This window comes from Artemia sp. Qi Xiang Cuo, chromosome 10, assembly GCF_049724085.1.
Source record: "Artemia sp. Qi Xiang Cuo chromosome 10, ASM4972408v1, whole genome shotgun sequence".
NCBI lineage: Eukaryota > Metazoa > Arthropoda > Branchiopoda > Anostraca > Artemiidae > Artemia > Artemia sp. Qi Xiang Cuo.
In genome coordinates this window covers 14823360-14844149 of record NC_142803.1, presented here as the reverse complement: position 1 = coordinate 14844149, position 20790 = coordinate 14823360, and the positions used below count along the sequence as shown (strand labels likewise).

General features: G+C 35.0%; 1 protein-coding gene across 3 annotated transcripts; it reads left to right on the top strand.

The window, feature by feature from the left end:
• Positions 1-430: 430 nt before the first annotated feature.
• On the top strand, positions 431-19799 carry LOC148947504 (zinc finger Y-chromosomal protein 1-like). 3 transcript variants are annotated; one of them, XM_089095870.1, is made up of 4 exons: positions 431-545; positions 6844-7041; positions 13887-14245; positions 17745-19799. In XM_089095870.1, the coding sequence occupies exons 2-4, from the start codon at positions 7028-7030 to the stop codon at positions 19178-19180; spliced, it is 1809 nt and encodes a 602-aa protein (XP_088951996.1). In that variant the 5' UTR covers positions 431-545; positions 6844-7027; the 3' UTR covers positions 19181-19799. The 3 variants fall into 3 exon arrangements, with proteins under 3 accessions (XP_088951996.1, XP_088951995.1, XP_088951997.1); XM_089095869.1 differs by having other exon boundaries at positions 535-664; XM_089095871.1 differs by lacking the exon at positions 431-545 and adding an exon at positions 728-755.
• The last annotated feature ends 991 nt before the right edge of the window (positions 19800-20790 follow it).

Genomic DNA, 20790 nt, shown 5'->3' with positions numbered 1-20790 from the left:
TTAAACGACGAAGCGACGATTTTGCCTAGGGGGCATTCAGATCAGAGAGAGAAGACATTCTGAGAGATCAGAGTATGAGGTTGACTTAAGAGATATTTTTTTTATCGCACATAGCTCTCCTGTATAGCCATTTCCAACTTACCTTGGTGGGGGCAAAAGCAGGGGCAGATTTTTTTGTTTTTTGGGCATGGATAAAGCGATAAAACTGGTCATAACAAATCATATTCCAGAAGTTTTGAATTCCATGGACTTGTTCAGCACGTCAGCTGGTCCAGCTCAAAAAGTATGGGAAACCATATAGTTTCCCCTACTCTTTGGTCCAGCTAAGCTGGAGCTGGAGCGCTATCTATAGCCACCGATGTAAGAGTAGTGAGATAGCTGGTCCGGTAATCTATTTTGGCTCGCCGTAAAGATTGATTTTCTGAGCAATACCATGTTTAAAAAAAATCCATGTCTTTTATTGAAAAATCCATTTCCAAAATCCCTATCAGGGATTGAAAAATCCGTTTTTCATGGATAATTCTATGGTGGTGGCAACCCTACATGCAAGTGCAGGGTTCTGTTTTTATTTTACAATATTTCGCAAAAGATTTCGAATTTTCAGTGTGCTTATTCATTGATATTAATAGACACCTAGCATTGTAAAAAATTAAAGAAGAAAATGGTAAAGTTAGATTTCCTTTAGTTTAAGTTAGCATTGGGATTTTTCTAAGACTGCCTTATAACTCCTATGAATCACAGGGGTTGCAAAATAGGTTAAACAACAATTTTGTGGGCAGATTTGCTTATTAGGCTATTGAGTTTTGGACAAACTTGTCCGGTAAAGCTTATGCACAGTAGGGTCATTCTTTTGCACTAAGATCTTACATATTTCAGCTCATAGTTTTTCCGTCCTTTTAACTCATATTTGTTCTAAGATCTTACAGCTCACTGATGTTAGCAAATAGTGTGAAGAACAACATCTTTCTGCCACATGGAACTTTGATGATATAATGATCATTGTTTGGTAAAGTTCTACGAAATCATATTATTGAGTTAGTAATAAAGTGAATACACCATTTGATGCCTTTTTTATGCTGATTACAAATATAATAGCCAAAGCATTTCTATTGGAAAAGAATTTCAGCCCCCCCCCCTATATTGGCTATACCTAACCCTGAGTTGGCATATATAGGGGGGGTGGGGTCTGAAATTCATCTCCGATAGAAATACTTATTAGCCTATATTTGTAATCAGCATAAAAAAAGGCATTGAATGGTGTATTCACTTTTGTCCTAACTCAATAACATGATTTCATAGAACTTTACCCATTGTTCTTAGACTGCTGTTCAGAGCAGAATGATGAAAGACATTTGCAAAAGAACACTATAAGATAGCCTATAAGATCTTAGTGCTAAGATTTCACTTTTAAGTGTTCTTTGTCAAAAGATGCAGGATATTAACACAAAGATGAATAAAAGAACAGCCTTAGTTCTCCATCACTGACATAGAAATAAGGTGAACACACTAGGACATATATTCTTAGGACTTGGTTAAATGTGCACAGTAGTGGATCTTTAGAAAGAGACATGCAAAAAAAAAAAAAAAATAATGGGAAACAGTTTTAGATTATCAAATTTATTAACTTTTCTATTTTTAAGGTTTAATCCCCCCTTAATTGTCTCCTTTAGAGGCCTAGTCCTAAGATTTATACAAAAATAACATTAAAAATAATGAAATTGTTGATTATAAAATAGGCCTATAGCCTAGCCTACAGTGACCTTAATTTGAACCTTAGCTTTTGCCTGGGGCTGGTCCTTGGCTTGTGCATAGGGTTGAGGTGTCAATCCAGTGGTGGATCTAGGAGAGTGGCAAAGGGGATGCACGCCCCCCTCCTCATGTAGTCTAAAGTAGCCTAGTGTAGTTGACTTAATTAATGCCAATTTGTGTTAATTAAACTTGCTCCTAATGCAAGTTTATCAGATCAACCTGTTTTGAACCCCCTCCCCTACAAAAAATCCTGGATCTGTCTCTGTTTCAATCACAGGTAAATTAATATTGAGAGCACAGACTAGGTATAAAAGGCAGGACATAAGCATAGAGAAGGACCTGTATAGAAAAAAACATGTTAAGGAAACAGTTTTTACTTCATAATATGAAGTACAAACTGTTATGAAGTACAATTAAGGTAGGAAGTAGAGGTTAGCAACTGGTTTTGTAATAAATCAGGAGTTATGCAGGGTTGTGTTCTATCCACCTTTATATGGATTATTATGATGGACTTTGTCTTTAGGAGCACAGAAAAGGCAATGAGAAACCACAGAACCAAATGGAGAGGAAAAAGTCTCCTGGACTTAGATTATGCTGATGATTCAAGCATCCTAGATGAAAGTGTGAGCAAAATGAATGAACTTTTAGAGGTTTTTCAAGTTCAGGGTGCTAGAATAGGTTTGAAAATTAATGTTAGGAAGACTAAGTCAGTAGGCTAGGAATAAGTGAAGGTGAAAAGATGACGTTAGGTAATGAAAAGATCGATCAGGTGGGCAGCTTCACTTACCTTGGTAGTATTATTAGTAAAGATGGTGAGAGTAGTGAAGATGTTAAAAATAGAATAGCCAAGGCTCAGAGTGTTGTTTCACAGTTAAAAAAAAATATGGAAGAATAGGAAGATAAGTCTGCAAACCAAGATTAGAATATTAGAAGCTACAGTGATGACAGTGGTCAAATATGGCTCTGAAGCATGGGTGCTCTGAAAAGTAGATGAAGATTTGCTAGATGGTTTCCAGAGCAATTGCTTAAGGATGGCTGTGGGTATCCAGCTGACTGACCATATTTGAAACAATAGGCTATACAAAAAATGTGGTTCAATACTGTTCTCTTGGGCTATAATGAAAGAAAGGTTCAGGTGGCTAGGGCATGCTGTGCAGATGAAGGATGACAGATTGCCAAAGATTGGTCTTTTTGGCCAACTGTCTGGAGCTTAATGGAAAGCAGGTTGTCCTTGTCTGGGGTGGGAGGACATCATAAAGAAAGATTTAAAAGGAAATTGGAACTTTGTGGGTGGGTTTAAAAAGGGAGGCTTTGAATAGATTGTGATGGAGGAGGAGCATGCATAGCCGTGTTGGCCTGATGGAGATTGGTGCTGTGGTGAATTGTTAGTAGCAGTAGTAGTAATATGCAAAATAACTATACCTAACATATTTTGCATGCAACCCTGCTATACTTTACCCCTTCATTAATGTCCAAATGTATAGTCCAAATTATATATTTCCAATGCATAGTGCCACCCATCACCTGTTTTTCTTGTTCTGGGTTCATTACAGTTGATTCAATTTATAGGTATATGGTTTGAAACAAGAGAGATACATTGGGAGAATAGATAGATACATGCCAATACTGTGGTAAATGAATATCTTAAATAGGGTGGTTATGAAGTTAGAGACAAATTAATGAAGATTATAAATATAATTTTTGAAATAGGGGAAATACTTAGCAATTTTAGAAAGACTCCAATTAAATACCTCCGTGAGAAAGGTGATAAGAGTGAGTTTGGTAATTATAGAGCCATTAGCCTGGTTTCTGTAGGAAGCATATTACTTAGCTTGATTATACTTTTTAGACTTAGAGATGTTACAGATAAAGTTTTAACAGAAAAACAGTATGGTATTAGGAACGTGTAGAGGATTCATTGACCAAATTTTCTCTCTTAGATTAATAACTGAAAAGTGCCTGAGTCATCAAACACCTTTAGTTATCAGTTTTGTAGATCCATTGAAAACCTAACAACAAAATGTTTTAATGAGACTTAGGGTTTTTATGAAACTTTACAGTAGTAAGCTTGTTTAGAAGCTTTTCTGATATGTAATATCTTTAATATCTAGGCTATAGCTAGAATATTGTTTGTGTTAGCCTATGTGGAAAGAAAAGACAAGTTTTGAGGTTTTGGAAACATGGATAGAATCTTTTATATCATAATTTCCTGAAGTAATGTGTGTTTGCTGTAAACTTTTCATTTTAATTTAATAGTCTGAAGTAGTCAATAAATTATTGAGTGCTAGCGATTAAAATTAGTCCATTTTAGGGGATCTTAGACTACTGTACTGAGGAAATTTAAATACTTTTGCTATTCCCTTTGTGTGGGTGGCTACATGAGTTTGTTGAAGCATTACAGCATCTGAAGAACAATTTTCTGTCTTACATATCTAAAAATAATTTTGTTTTGTTGTTTATAGGTATTATATTCTGTTATATATTCTGTTTTTGCAAGTTAAGAGAAAATTGTTTGTAGCAATAGAGAGAGCAGTAATAGAACTATTATTTGTGCTTTGAAATGAATTTGGTAGGACTTGAGATTTGAGGTCTGAAATTTAGTAGACTTAAAATTTGACATTGGAAATTTGTTAGGCCTTCAAGAGGAAATGCATACTTTTAGTAGAAAATATTCTTGACAAGCAATTTTGAGCATCAAGTTCAGTTTTTCCAAATTTTAAAAAGGTTCAAGTTGAACAGAAAAATCAGGCAATTTTATGTATCTCTTAAATCAATGATTTTATTAAATAAAAAAATATTCTTGAAAACCCTTAAAAATCATCACATAGACAAAATATTCTTATGATCATTTGTTGACCTGATTATGGAAGTGAGTCTGATTTTTAACTAGTCTGCCTTTTTAGTTGATGTTCATGATAATTTTATGCTGGACAGGCTTATACACAAGGTTTTTCTTTACAAAATAACACATTTTTCTTATAATTGAAACTGTAAACTTATGTTTCTCCAATGTATCAAATCATTATTTCATTTCCTAACCTTTGACATCTATAAAATGTTAATCTATATGATAGTAAAAAAATTACTGAATGCATTGCAAAGAACAGAGTATTAAGAAAGCAGAAAGATGTTTCAGTTTGTTTGTTACCTTAAATTGCCTTAAATCACACTTGCCAGCAATAAGAACAAGTCCTGTGAATGCTGGTCACTGATGATGATAACTCAACTCATTAGGTGCATCCTGTATTGTGAGCTAAAGTTTCTTGCACCAGTATTGTTCCTGTTCACAGATGTTGTTTCTGTCATTCATGTTAAGTGACTCACAATAATATTTGAAACCTGTTTTTTACTTTTAAATTTGGTTTTTATTTTGCTTAAAATATGGTGCTATCTTTGTCATTTTCTGTATATTAAAGAAAAGAGTTTTATTGTTTATTGTAATTGGCTGGAAACCTCTTATATTTAATTGAAGGCAGTGAGAATATTATTAATTCAATCAAAGCTAAAAATTTGGAGGAGCTTAACATAATTATAGGATGTGTAATTTTTTAGAACTTGAAGAAAGAATGAAATGTTTATGGAGGGTAATAGCAGTGGGAGGTTCTTGCTTATGCCCCATGTGTGGAGAAACAGGCAAGGATCCAATTCACATTATGTCCCTTTGTCCTGAATTACTAGATTTAAGGAAAGATTTATTCAAGTAAGATGGGGTCAATTGAGTTGTTTGTTTCAATAATGGTTTCAAAGGATTTTGGGATGACTAAAAAATTTGGGAAATATATTAAATTGAAATGATCCATGGACAAAAGTTTTTATAGGAAAATGGAGGGGGATGAGTTCTCAAAATATTGTTTATTATGTAAGTTGTTTTTTGTCAATTTTTTCCCATACTTTATTTTCTAAGTATTGTTGTATAGTTGTTTTTAATGTTGACAGGAGTATTATGTGTGTTTTCATGGCCCTGTTGCTTTTTTGCAATAAATATTGGTCTGTCTATAGGCAGCAATTACTGTCAAACCGAAGTATAAGAAGTACCAACAGGTATGATGTTTATACCATCTATTTCCTTGTTTTTTTGGTTTGTCAGGTCTGCAGCCTTTATATGAACTTTGAGAAGATGTAGGCTATCTCAGGAAATGTAGCCCAGATTGAAGCCTAGGTCTTCGTTCTCTAAATGATGCCTATGTTAAAACATATCTGTTACATTCAAAATTGTGCCATGGTTAGAAGGGACTGACATTTTTTTTGCAAAAATGATATGTCAAATTCTTTACTACTGCACTGTTTGGGGAATTGCTTCTGAACTGTGACACAGTTTTAAGATATAAATATATTTATTTATCTGCCCCATTGTAGCCCATCATGTGGCCAACTTCTTTTTGTTAACTTTTGATGGAGTAGCCTAAGATGAATTTAAAGTTTCAAAAATTATTACCTAAGAAAAGCCTATTAGTTACTTTGTAGGTATATTTACATTAACTCAAATAATTTTTCAGTAGCAGGAGTTTCATATTAGAACCCAATTTAGCAATCAGCATAGTCAGCAACATAATAGCTAAGCTTAGAATAAATAATACATCTGAAAAGACCCTTGAATTTTGTAACAATAATGCAAATCTGCTGAGAAAAGTATACATTCAGTGAGGCTTGAAATCATGACCTTCTGCATGCTAGTTGGGTATATTGCCACTAGGTTGTGATGGTTTGTCTAGGAACATGACAGAAATTTAGCATCTCATTAATATCATTCCATCACTCCTAAAGCATACACATTAGCTCAAAGTGATGCATTAATAAAATAACATTAGCATCATCTGTTGGGCAAATCAAAATTTTTAGTATTTTAGAATTAATGCCACCCTAAGTTTCTAATGAAACATAAATAGCAAATTACTTACTTTTAATATAAAGTAATACTGAGTAGAGGTAATTTTTTGATAAATTAGATTATTTTCTTTCAGTTGGGATATTCAGTAATAATTTCATTATTTTCTAATTTGACTGTCCTTATTGTTTTTATTGCTTGATATATGTTAAAAGCATAACTGATATGAAATGAGTAGTGTATTTTTTAATTATGTTATTTTGTTTTAGGAGGAATTTAACCACTATGACAGAGAAGCAATTGAGCCCGAGATGCTTCAATATTGTGACCTTGTAATCATTACAAATTCTGCAAAAACCTGTCTTGGACATAGATCTGTATTTACACAGATACAGTAATCTTTTTAAAGAACTTCTTGCTGACCAGAAGCATTTGATTAGGAGTTTTGTGCACATGCCTAATTACAGGTTTTTACTTTACTAAATTGCTTAACCTACATCTGTTCACTTATAAACAATTAATTCTCTATTGTTAACTTAGTTTTGTTTACTGACTAGAAAATGCTTGGGGGAAGGAGGTGATGGTCTCCAAACTCCCACTTTGTGGAATGCACAAGGTCGGATTTATAGCTTTGACGCTTCTAGACCCAAGCGTTTTTGCCTCTCCGATTTTGCGAGGTTGTAGGGGAAATCCCTGCAGATTTGGAGACACTGGAGGCACTGAACAGAACACAAGTGATGAGCCAAAAGTAGGCTAATGAAAGAGACAGGTGATACCAACTCTCAGCAGCCATTCTTGGGAGACATCTGGCAGTGTATAGGTGGCCATGTAATTCCTGTTTTACTTTAAAATCATTTTTCTGTGAATAGGCAGCATGGCAGTTGAGTGGATTTATTGGCACTTTGACAATAAATCACATCTGTCCAGCTTTTGTTAAGAAAAACATCAGTCAGTGATAAATTATTGCGCCCCTGGTATTGTGTGCCCCTAGGCGCAGGCTTAGTAGGTCTATTGGTAATCAAGACCTGGAAGTGCATCTTCGTTTGTGTCTATTTATACATATGTGGGATGTAATAGGACAATGGAAAGACATACCAGCACACAAGTTGGGCATAGGGAAGAATTTTCCCCAATAAAGTGTCTTCTTCCTCCCCCCAGAAACATTAAAAAATTTGAAGCTTTTCAAAGTACTGCTTGCCACAAATGTATCTGTGTTTTAATTGTACATAATCAAAATCCAATGCCTACTATAATTAGGTGTTGAGGAACACTGTTTCACTGCCAAGTGAAGAGTATTAGAAGATTGCTTTTTTTTTTTTTTTGGTACAGAGATATAAAGAAATCCTGCAGGTGTAAATAATCAATATACTAGGAGTGAATATAATAGATGCAATATGAAAGTTGGCACCTTTTTTGCAGGGAGTGTATTCTTATTTTATATTACAATTTTTTTTTTGATAATAAATATAACATGTACTCAATTTTTATGACATGGAGTACTATACCCCTTCTTTGGACTGCCATTCAAATTCTAAAAAAAGAGCCACAAAGATTTTGACATCCTTTTCCTCAAGATTTAAAATTAAAACACTTATTATCAGCAACAGTAATTTAGAGGCCAGTGATAATCTTCTTGTGCAGAGATAAAAAAATACCCCCCTCCAAAGGCCAATAAATATCTCAAGTTTTAAAATAAATTAGGCCATTAAGTTTTGTTCCAAGTCCAAAAACATCAACCCCTCTCACCAGGTCCTAAAAATACCACAATTTGCCTTAAGACAAATGAGTTGAGCCAATGAGTTTAGTTCCAAGTCAGAAAATATCAACCCTCCTCCATCAAGTCCAAAAATATCTACATCCTCTCTCTCACCAAAATTTGACTCATAGAGAAGTAGTCTATGACACAGGAAAGGATCACAAAGAGTTGTCTTTGTGAAGCAACACAAAGTAACAATAAAAAATTGTCTGTTTAGACACAACAATGGAGTTCGCAATGCTCCCCCCTCCCGATTCTTAAATAATTTTTGTACCCTTGAGCCTATAGAATTAAATTTCTTCATAAAGTAACGAACGTTAGTGGTGGAGCTCTAAACAGAGTAGGGTAGAGGTCCTTGCACAGCTGTGTGGACCCCATTATCTTGAGGCTCTGATGTGCTCTATCTTGATGCTTCATTAGTAGGTATAGTAGTAGTATTAATCAGAAAAACACAAAGACAAATAAAATGATATAAGATTGGGTCATTTAAGAGTAAAACAAGTAAGTGTATATGGAAAAAAAACGAAAGTTTGTCTAAGGGCAAACATCTAGATGAAAAGAACTCCCTACTACGATCCCGTCCTAATGGCACTCCTACTGTTAATTAAAAAGGTGTTGACACACGAATTCAGTGCCAAATTATTACCAAGATTGTGCATTTTGAACTAGCAATATGGGAAAATTATACAATTGAATTAGATTTTTGAAAAAGGAGGGAAACACCTTTGTAAAGTCAAGCAATCAAAATAAAAATAAATGCATCAGATTCAGTATATCAAAGAACAGCTTGTATGTACATAAATGTGAATTTTTTTTTTTTTTTTTTTGTCAAAACAAAGATTACAGATGCGTGTTTGGTTGTTTTTTGTTTTGTTTTGTTTTTCTAGTGGGATCTCATGGAACAACTGGCTGTAGAGAATCTCTAGAGAGACGACTCATTTAGACAAAAATCGAAAGTTTTAGTTACCTTTTTAACTGGTTAAAAGTATTGGAGGGCAGTCAACCCCCCTCCTGTGCTGTTTTTCCCCCAAAGATATCTTACCATAATTTTAAGATAATCAGTTGGGTCAGTATAGCTGAAAGGTCAAGTAACTATGCCTCTGGGGATAACATGACCCCCCCCCACAGCCCATGGGGAAGGGGCTGTATGTAACACAATTTGCCCATTGTTTACATATAGTTGCTATTGGGAAATATACGAAAACTTTTCGAAGGGTAAAGGGGGCGGGAATTTTAGCGGGGGAGACTTTTTATCAGGGGGAAAGTTTTGCTGGGGGATTTTACATGAGGGAGATTTCCTGGCATGAATTGAAAAACGGTCTGAAATTAAAGTAAATAAACAAGTTTTTTCAACTGAAACTAAGGAGCACCATTAAAACTGAAAACAAACTGAACTTGTTACGTATATGAGGAGGAGGTTGCCCCTTCCTCATCCCTCGGTCTTCACGTTAAAGGCTGTTTTTTGTTACAATTCATTAAGAAAGGCTGCTCATACACAGGAAGTGTTGACTTTAAATGAGAAGTATTTTTAAAGTACATTAAGACTTTAGTGTATAGAGCCTGGGTTGAGGGAGGGACAGCCATGCCTCCATTATATACAGAACAATTTTTTTTTAAAGTTTTCCTGTTGCTCCTTACTTTCAAAAAAGTGTTCTTTTATTTAATAATTAAGTATAAATTAATATACAACAGTTGTATAAAATTTAAATAAGCCCTATTAGTTAAAGTATAAATATAAAGGTTGTAAGTTATAGTATGTTTCCTACCTTTCAGTCATCAAATAGAGCCTCAAAAAATGGGGCAATTATAGGTCATAGCATGTGGCTTGGTATCATAAAATTCATCAAGTAGTGCCTATCTCTGCTCCTATGTGTAAAATCGTGGAGAGGACTCGTTAAGCTACATTAGTGAAGTTTCTAGATCATATTGCATTCAAGAATTGGTATAAAACCTTAAATGTTTGTATTATCTCAAATTAGGGTAAAGGTACTAATGATTTGACAGTTTTTGTAAAAAAAAACAACAACTTTTTATACTCCAGAAGGCTTAATTTAGCCTAAAGACTTTTGGTTTGAAAAGGGTTTCAGTATGTAGGACAAACACCTAAAAATCTAACTTTTTGGTTAGAAGTTTGAAGTTTTATCTGAAAAGGGTACAAAACTCTTATTCTCTTAAATTGGAGCGTTTTTACCTACAAATTCGACAGAACAAAAAAGTTACCTGTTTTAGACGTAAGTCAGAACCCTATTCGGCACGTGCCAAAATACTTGGGGAAAACTTGTGGGCAGATCCTGGTGCTTTCGACATGCCTATTCTTTTTACTTAATTTCTTCGTTTCTCTTCAACTTTTTTTAAATGTGTAAATGTATAAAACCCTATTCAGATAGTGTAAGCAAAAACTGAAAAAATTGCCTCAAGTATAGGGACGACATTGAATAATTATATGGAGTGTAGTCATGTGACCTAGTTCTCTATAATATAATGTGTGATATAGGTCCCTATAAACGCTATAAGGAATGGCCCACTTTCTCTAAGCTTTAATGGTCCAGAAAAGATTTCATTGTTGTTCACAGAGAAAGTTTTGTCAACATTTGGCCATTTCAAAGTTAAGCTACCATTTTAATCCAGTTTAAAAAATTTTAGTTTTGACTATCCTTTGTCTGGAAAGTCCAGAATTCTTTAAATATGCATGTCCTATTTAAGATTATTGGAAGTTTGTGACACCGAGGAGTTTAAAATGTTTCATTAGCATTTTGGGTGGGATAAGGTCTAAGACAACAGGATTGGATTTATAGAATTTTAAGAACTTTATTGTCATTATATTTGACTTGGTGGAATTTACTTTCATATGTAAATTCTTAGCTTTATCCAGCATATGAGTAGGATTTTGATGGGGTCGTTTTTGTTAGTTCTATGAAACACTTAAAGGATCAGCACATAATCTAAAAATTAACAGCTTTGAGGGGATCTTAAAAATTTCATAAATCAATACTACATATAAGAGTGGTCCTAACAAGGTTCCTTCAGGAATTCCACGCTAATTAGGGAGGGGCTCAGAGAGAATACTCTGTAATTTTAAAGCTTGGGATCTATTTGAAAGGAAACATATAAAATTTACTAAGAGAGGGTCTACTTGAAATTTGTTCAGTAATAAATGAAGTAGGATGTTGTTATCAACCAAGTCCAATGCTTAAAAATATGAACATAGTATGAGGCCAAGCGGCAATTCCACAGATGACAGTGGCGGAACCAGGGGAGGGGCGAGGGGGGCGCCCTCCCTGACGTAGTCTACAGTAGTGTAATTCACTTAATTAACGCAAGATTGCCTTAATTAAACTTGCTCTTAACGCAAGTTTATCGGATCAACCTGTTTTGCAAAAATCTAAGCCTCATCGACATTTTTCAATAATGTTGGATTTCATTAATCTTTGCTATTACTTATTATAGTTCTAACTGACATTTCCTGGAAGTTTACAATTGTAATCGTGAGAGTTATCTAATCGGTCTTGACTCACTGGTTGTACTTGTAGAGGTACATTTACTCTGTAGAAAGTTGGAGTGATGGACTCACTGTGATGGAGAATGTCTTTCAGAAAGTTGACGCTAAAGTTTTACGCTCGCTCTTTACGCTAAAGTTTTTTATTGTTTTAAAAAATAAAGTTGTGAGACAGAGTCAAACTTTAGCGTAAAGAGCGAGGCGTTGAGGAGGGGACTGTCCCTTTCATATACGGAATAATTTCTGTTTGTTTTAAGTTTTAATGTAACTCCTTACTTTCAGTTTAAAAAACTTTTTTTTTATTTAATTTTTGAACGTTTTTGAATAAATGCAGGTTTTGATCTTGGCTCACCCTACATAAATAATTAAAACAAAATTTTCATATTAATTTACTTCTATGTAGTTAAATGGCTTTCTCGAAACTTGTTTAATTTTATTTACGAACGTTTTTATTAGTAATAAATATACGTAGCTTAAGAATTAACTTACGTAACAAACTTATATATTCATATATTTTTAATTTGTTTATTAGGGGATTCGCCCCCTAGTCAATACCTTGCTCTTTAAGTGAAAGTTCGAATTTTGTTCCAATTCTTTAAAAACGACCGCTTAATCACAAAGGCCGTTAATTAGAATAAATAGCTCTTATGAAAGTACTAAAAAATCTTTGGCTTAAAGAGCGAGGTATTGACTACGGGGTGAACCCAATCATATAAGTAATATTTTCTGTTCGTTTAAAGTTTCGATGTTGCTGCTATTGCAGTTGAAATACTTGTTTTTTTTTATATTAAATTTCTGATCTTTTTTTAAATAATGCTGGGAAGTCCGGCGTCCCCTTCATAGCAATGTCCCTTCGCCCATGAAAACTTCCTTCATGGAAATATCCTCCCACCTAACCCCCGACCCACCCCCCCCCCACTACCAGGAAAAATGTCCCCTGAAAACGTCTGTATACTCCCAAATAACCAATACTATATGTTAACATTGGGTAAAGTTCATAACTTTCAGCCCTTCCCCCGGGAACTTCGGGGGATTAAGTCATCCTAAAAGACATGCTTATTATATTTTTGAACATGCTGAACAAAATGGTCATCTCAAAATTTTGATCGGATGACTTTGGGAAAAAAAATGAGCGTTGGAGGGGGCTTAGTTGTACTCAATTTTTTTGGTCACTCGAAAAAGGCACTAATACTTTCAGTTTTCGGTCCAATGAGCCTTCCCACGATATCCTAGGACAACTGGTTCAATACGATCACCCCTGGGAAAAAAAACACAAACAAATAAACACGCACCCGTGATCTTTCTTCTGAAAAAAATGCAAAATTCCACATTTTTGTAGATGGGAGCTTGAAACCTCTACAGTAGGGTTCTCTGATACGCTGAATATGATGGTGTGATTTTCATTAAGGTTCTATAACTTTTAGGGGATCTTTCCTCCTTTTTTCGAAAATCAGCCAAATTTTCTCAGGCGCCTAACTTTTGATGGGTATACTTAAACTTGATGAAACTTATATATTTGAAATCAGCATTAAAATCTGATTCTTTTGATGTATCTATTTGTATCAAAATACCGTTTTCTAGAGTTTCGGTTAGCATTGAGCCGGGTCGCTCCTTACTTACAGTTACAGGTCGCACCACGAACTGTTTGATTATGAAGATATCGAGTATCGGCTTCAAATTCAAAATTCTCAACTCTAAGTAAAAACAGGACAAAAGACAAATTTCAGTAAATATCTCTGCTAAGCAGTCATCAGGGCAATAAAAATATTAATGAGAGTAAAAAAAAGTGTATTTATCCAGTCTATTAAAGCCCAAAACGTTTTTTATATTATCGTATTTACTTTGTTTTCAGTTATGAAGATATCCAGTGTCTGCTTTTAATTCAAAATTCTCGACTCTAAACAAAACAGGACAAAAGACAGATTTCAGTAAATATCTCTGCTAAGCAGTCATCAGGGTAATAAATGTATTAATGAGAGTAAAAAAAAGTCTATTTATCCAGTATATTAAAGCCCAAAACGTTTTTTATATTATCGTATTTAGGCCTACTTTGTTTTCAGTTATGAAGATATCCAGAGCCTGCTTCAAGTTTTGTATCTTGGAAGGGAAACGCTGTCAGAAGAGAAGAGGATTTCGCTGCAAAAAATAATGGAGGAATTATGTTTTTCTGAATTTGTTCCATCTGCAACATTGTTTGAGCCAAACATACTAACTTCTGGTGGATTTATTGCTCAAACTACTTTAACTAATTACAACAGTGAGTTTTCATATATAAAGTTGAGAAGAAATGAAGACTGTGATGCAGAAATAAATTTTGAACCAGATGATCAAATAAAAGAAGCTCCAGTGGTTGAAGATGCTCACAGTTGCCAGAAACTTGAGAATTACATAATTGAAGAGGATATTACTGGATATTTTGGTAGGTTTTTATATGTTTTGCCAATTTCATACTGTCAAATATGAAGATGTTCATTCCTATTTTCGAAAGAAATAATTTGTGGTTCAAAATTTTCAGAGAATATAAATGTTGTTCAAAATAGTCGAAAGATCTAATAGATATATTTTTTCGGGATAACAAGGCTCCCCCTCTCCACATAATCGCTGTTGCAAAGGCTGTAGATTATGCAAGCTGCTAATTGTTTACTTATAGCTTTTATTGCTGGAAGGGGTGAGCATTTTTTATCCTGTGTGTTCGAAAAAGCTGAGAGTATTAAGTTGAAACTTTCAGAGTATTTTGAGCTACATTAGAAGACACTACAGGCAGATTGTGAATAGGGCGTACGTGCAACGTCTCAGGAACAGCTAAGAGTTTCAGATTTTAACTTCTAGGGAATGTTGAACTATATCAGAAGACACTAGGTGCACACAGGTTGTCAAGAAGGTGTATCCAAATTATCTCGGGTATAGCTAAGGTTATGGCTTAATAGCTTAAGAGAGCCAGCTTGAACTTTGCGATAGTATTGAGTTGGGAATCCAGCAGATTAAAAATATGACTTAGGAGGACCCAAAGGGACCATATCAAGGAGAAGCAAGTTTTGAAGAAAAATGTCGTTCTACTGGTTTTTAGTGTAAAATTTTTGTTTTATACAGAACTGCCTAAAATTCCAGGCTATGAAGACGCCTCAATCAAAACATTGGAACCAAGGAAAAGTCCACCAGAAAAAAATCTGGTTGAATTGGTTCTTGACGTCCTTTTAATTTTTCAAAAAGCAAAACCAAACTCTCTTCTATGAATTAGCTCAAAATAAACTTTGAAGAAACAAGCAGTTAAAACAAAATATGATGCAATGGATTTTTATAAGAAACTGGCCGATCAATAGTCTGTATTTATTGTTAGAAAAGGGGGGGGGGTCATAATGGATTTAGCCCTATGAAATGTAAGAAAATATGCATATTTTTAATCAATTTGAATAGTATTCTGGCTCCCCATCCATCCATACTCTACTGCAAAACTATTACTAAAGTATTTTGTGAAATTTTGTCCAAAATAGCCTATATATAGTAAGCAAAAGTCTTAATTCTTAAGCAGGATAACATGAAAAAAAGGCTCTCACGAGGACGTGGAGGGGAGGGGATAGTTGCCCTCCGATCTCTTTTGACTCTTAAAAAGTGAAAGAGAACTTCAGTTTCCAATCATATGAGCCCATTTTGAAGTTTATACGAGCATTCCTTCCATAAGAAGCATATATGCCCCCAGAGCATTACTTAAACCGCCCTCCTCGGGGTCCTGGGGGGCCGTGTCGACACTAGAGCGTTTATTATCTGAACTTTGAACAATTTTAAAAAATGGCTAACTCAAAATTTTCATCAGGTGGATTTGGGGAAAAAAGGGTGTGTAGGGGGGGGGGCTAGTTGCCCTCGGTTATCTTTTGACTCTTAAAAAGTGAACTAGAGCTTTCGATTTCCAATCAAATGAGCCCTTTCTGAAGTTTTTACGAGCATCCCTTTCACAAGAAGCCTATACGCCCCCAGGACAACACTTAAAATGCCTACCTCCTGGGCCCTGGGGGGGAGATGTGTCAACACCAGAGTTTCTGTTATCTAACTTTTGAAAACTTAAAAAAATGGATGTCTCAAAATTTGTAGTAGATGCGTTAGGGGGGGGGGGGGCTAGTTGCCCTTCAATCTCTTGACTCTTAAAAAGTGAACTAGAACTTTCAATTTCCAATTAGTTGAGTCCTCTATGAAGTTTATACGAGCATACCTTTCATAAGAACCATACATGGCTTCAGGACATAACTTAGAACGCCTTCACCTGGTCCCTGGGTAGTTGTAATGACACCGGAGTTTTTCTTATCCGACCTTTGAACTGTTTTAACAAAATATCTATCTAAAAATTTTCATCAGACGGGTTTGGAAAAAGAAGGCATGGAGGGGGGCGCTAGTTACCCTCGGATCTCTTTCAACTCTTAAAAAGTGAACTCGAACTTTCAATTTCCAATTAAATGAGCCCTCTCTAACGTTTTTTCGAGCATCCTTTTCATAAGAACCATATATACCCCAGGGCATAACTTACAACGCCTGCCCCCGGGCCCTAAGTGGTTGTGTTGACACCTGAATTTCTGTTATCTGTGTTTGAACAATTCTTAACAAAAGTGGCTATGTCAATATTTTTATCGGATGCATTTGGGGACAGAGGGGCGTTGGAGGGCTAGTTGCCCTCCAATCTCTTTTGACTCTCAAAAACTGAACTAGAAGTTTCAATTTACAATCAAATGAGCCCTCTCTGAAGTTTTTACGAGCATCCTTCCATATGAACCATATATTCTCCCAGGGTATAACTTACAACGCCTGCTGTCGAGCCCTGGGGGTTGTGTCAAACCCGGAGTTTTTGTTATATGGTCTTTGAACTATTTAAAAAAAATGGCTATGTCAAAGTTCTTATCGGGGCTAGTTACCCTCCGATCACTTTTGACTCTTAAAAAGGGTACTAGAATTCTTGATTTCCAATCAAATGAGCCCCCTTTGAAGTTTATATGATGAACCCTTCCATATGAAGTGTCTCTGGGGGAAAAAAATAATAATAAAACATTGGAGCCGTATGGCCTTTAATATAGGCAACGCTATAGCATTGCCTCTGAAATGCAATTGGTATTAAAGCCCTTTTAGAGTAGTAAGAGGAAGAGAAAAGCACATCTAGCCACACCGTTGATTAACCTTGAGATGTAATTTTTAGAGTAAACACAGAATAGAAACAGTGTACAATGAGACTGAAACAATTTAGAAGGACAATTATATGTTTGTTTGATGGAAAAAGGAACAAAATGGCTTAAAACCAATTGCTGTAAAAGTGAGAATGGAATGAATTAAAAAAGAAATATAAGAAAAGAAAAAAAGAAAAAAAATATAAAAAAGGAAAAGAAATAATGGATTTTATTTTTTCTTAAATAGAGAGGCTTACAGATTTTACACAAATCTGTCAAGAGAAAAAAAAGCGTCAAAACCGCGATAATTATAGAGTTTAATGCAACGAATCGGTGATTATGTTACATTTAACTTGCCAAAAAATTCAAATGGGCTGATAAATTTATCGATGGAAAACAAAGTCTAACCTAAACTCGTGACCTTGAAATCGGAAGTCCGAGGCAGACACTTAAATATACAGTTTTTCAGTAGAGGAGGGATCAATAATGAAAAAAAAGTCCATGATACAAATTAAAAGTGCCTGGAAATTCGGAAATTTTTTTTACTTTCGGGCCGGGAGGGTAGGGTCCTGAAATCTCTACGTGTAAGTCTTTAGTCGGAGGTTCTACCTACTAAAATAGCCAGGTCCCTGGGAAGGGACAATGATATTTTGAATGGTGGTGAAGAAATGCAAAAATGGAATTGATCAACATTTTGTTTTAACGGGTTCTTTATTGAACATGTTGTTTAATAGTTTTCAAGTTACTTTCTTATTGTGGCTAAATTAATTCTAGGAATTGCTGAATCCAACGCTTTGACAACTGATCTCCCTGGGTTCCATTTCGATAGGGAAAATGAAGCCCAAATTGACGTATTTTCCAAAGATGATTCTTACTTCATTAATGGTTGCTTAGATGGTGGAAGTACAAGTAAAAGAAAAAAGTCAGACCCAGCTGTTCAGCGGAAAACTGCGCAGTGTTCAATTTGTAACGAAACTCTCAGTTGTAATAAACTTTCATTTCATATGAAAAAATACCATAACTTCAACGGAAAGATTTGTTTTTGTGATTACTGTCATGAGGTGTTTGTTAGCCGTAAAGATCGTGACAGACATGAAGAGACTCATCCTACTGACTTGGTAGAATGTGATATTTGTGATTTAAAGGTTAATCGCCGTAAATTAAACCTTCATAAGAACTCTGTGCATTTCTCCGAAGTGAAGCACTTTAAATGTGAAATTTGTAAAGAGGATGTGGCCTTAGCTTACAAATACAATCATATGCGCACTCACGACGAATGTTTAACTCGTTTCACATGTGAGAAATGTGGTAAAATTTATTATAATCAATATTCTTTCCAGAAACATCAGGACGCGGAGCATGGTAGAAAGAAGGTATTTTCCTGTCATATTTGTAAAAAGACATTTGATACCAGTGAAGAACGGTCCGCTCATAACAAAACTCATAAAAAGAGACAGAAAAAACAATGTCCTTTCTGTCAGACTAGTGTTGCCAATGTATTATTTCTTCAACATATCAAAAAGCATGCTGCCCATGAAATAGGAAATAATATATTGCAGTGTCCTAGGTGTCCTCGAACATTTGAAAAACCTGATTATACTGTTAATCATATGGTGAGCCATCTCGACCCACCGAGACCAAGCGAATGTGAGTTTTGCTTTTTGCCATCGAAAACTGCTGCATTAACAGAAAAACACTCGCTAAGAGAACACATTCAAGAGAAGAAGCCGAAGAAAAAGAAGACAACTCGAGAATATAAACAGTGTGTTAAGTGTGGATCTCATCTTGCTACTGGTGAGCCTTACAAGAGACATTTAATAGATCATGCTTGGAATGATGTTAATGTTGATCAAGGAGATGTAAATGTCACATGTCCTGTTTGCTTCCGAATATTTCCCTGTTCTATGTACCTGATCAATCACTTTCTTAGCCACTATGAGACAGACCGGATACATGAATGTGAGAGATGTTTTCTTAGTTTGCCTACAACTACGCTCCTTGCATTTCACCAGAGTCGTTGTGCTGGCAAAAGAGACTATATGATTCGAAAATCTACTAGACAAGGCAAGGATAAAAAACAGACGGTTGTAAACTCAGATGTTGGTACGTTTGCTTGGCTCTGCTCTGAATGCAGTCAGATGTTTGAAACTCAAGAAGAGTGCGAGGAACACTGTTCTGCAATGCATACTTTTGAGGAAATTCAGTGCTAACATGACTGCTCTGTAAGTAAGGAGCATGGGTTTAGTCTCTAATGATAGAGAGGATATAGATGACATCATGTTTTTCTTGTGATAAGACTCTGTTACTCTGGATGTCCGAAATCTGGTTGTTGTTGACATTTACCAGTGAGTGTCTGAAATTCCCTTTTCTCTGCTCGTATTCAATTAGCTTGGCTAATCAGCTCTCTCAGTCTTATGCAAGCTTTGATGGTAAAAGTTAAAGTTAGATTTGGTTAAATTAGGTTATAAATCTCAGAAATGGGTTAAAAACATAACCCAGCCTAAACTAACCTTAAAAACCCAACCTGACCTGTCACCATCAAACATTGCATAAAACTGAAAAAGTCGACTGGAAATGCTGACTAAATCCAAGGAGAAAAATAGTATTTCGTACATTGACTGGTGAATGTCGACATTCACCAATGCCGGACATTCACAGTAACAACTCTATATTTCAAACCCCTGCTTTGAATATCTGTGTACTCTTGGGCAGTTGAAAGATGGTAGTAATGTATCCTCCATCTTTGTTGTGTATGCCAAGTATTATTTTAGTATGATTACGATGTTTTTCTTTTAATAAATCAGTCCTACTTTTAATACTTGGCCAATGGTTATTTGTAGCACCACAGCATAAAGCTCTCTCTTGTTAATAAGAAGTTTTTGTCATTGTGTTCTGTATATACTCTTTGTTGATAATTGACGTAGAAAAAACACATTAAAGATCTTCATACTCAGAATTACTAGAGAAGAATGTCGTCGTGTAGTTTATACTCGATTATTCCTAATTATGGTTTATGACGTTGATTATAATTTGTGAAATTATGATTATGATTTATGACGATTGCACAATTTTCTTGGGACAGTATTAGGGCTATAATGGTTAAATACCTTTTCGCCACTAGATTTGTGGAAAGTGATTTTTCAAAACTTTAATGTTAGCTTTGTTACAAGTTTTGAGAAGGGATCCATGACCCAGCTGAGTTTTATTTTGGGTGTCACAGTTATCACAGTTAATTTATTGGCTTTCTCAGTAGAGATATGAATTAATTTTGACTGTGGCTCTTAGATCAACCTCATTCACAGTCATTAGATGGTGTGGAACCAACTCTTTTTTTGCCTAGCATATGAACTCACCAGATGTATTGTGCATCTGGTATATCTTCATGGTATGAAGATATGAATGTAATTTTCAGTCCTTAAATGTTTGGAAAGAGGTTTCCTTAAAAAAACCTTTTTGCGTGGGTTTCAAAACTTCTATTTTGGGTTGTCCTTGGTATTAGCTAATTGTCAGTATACGCCCTTGGGTGTTTAGATAGATAGATAAATAATTTATTTATGAAATATACCTAACGCTACAAAATACACCTGAGCACATGCCTAGTTGCATAATTGAGCACATTAAAAATTACAGCAAATTATTAAACACCGTTAGCAATTTAAATGAAAACGAAAAAAAAGAAAAAAAAACAAAACGAAAAAAAAAAAAAAAGAAAAAACAAACAAAAAAAAAAAAACAACCCTTTTGGACAACTGCCCAAATACAAACAAGGTAAATAAAACCAAAATCAACTTTCAGAGATAAACTTCCTCGCCATTCTGCG

Excerpts from the sequence above, each read along its gene's own strand:
- LOC148947504 (XM_089095870.1), top strand. Across the intron at positions 14,246-17,744 it reads GGATATTACTGGATATTTTG|GAATTGCTGAATCCAACGCT; the intron begins GTAGGTTTTTAT and ends AATTAATTCTAG.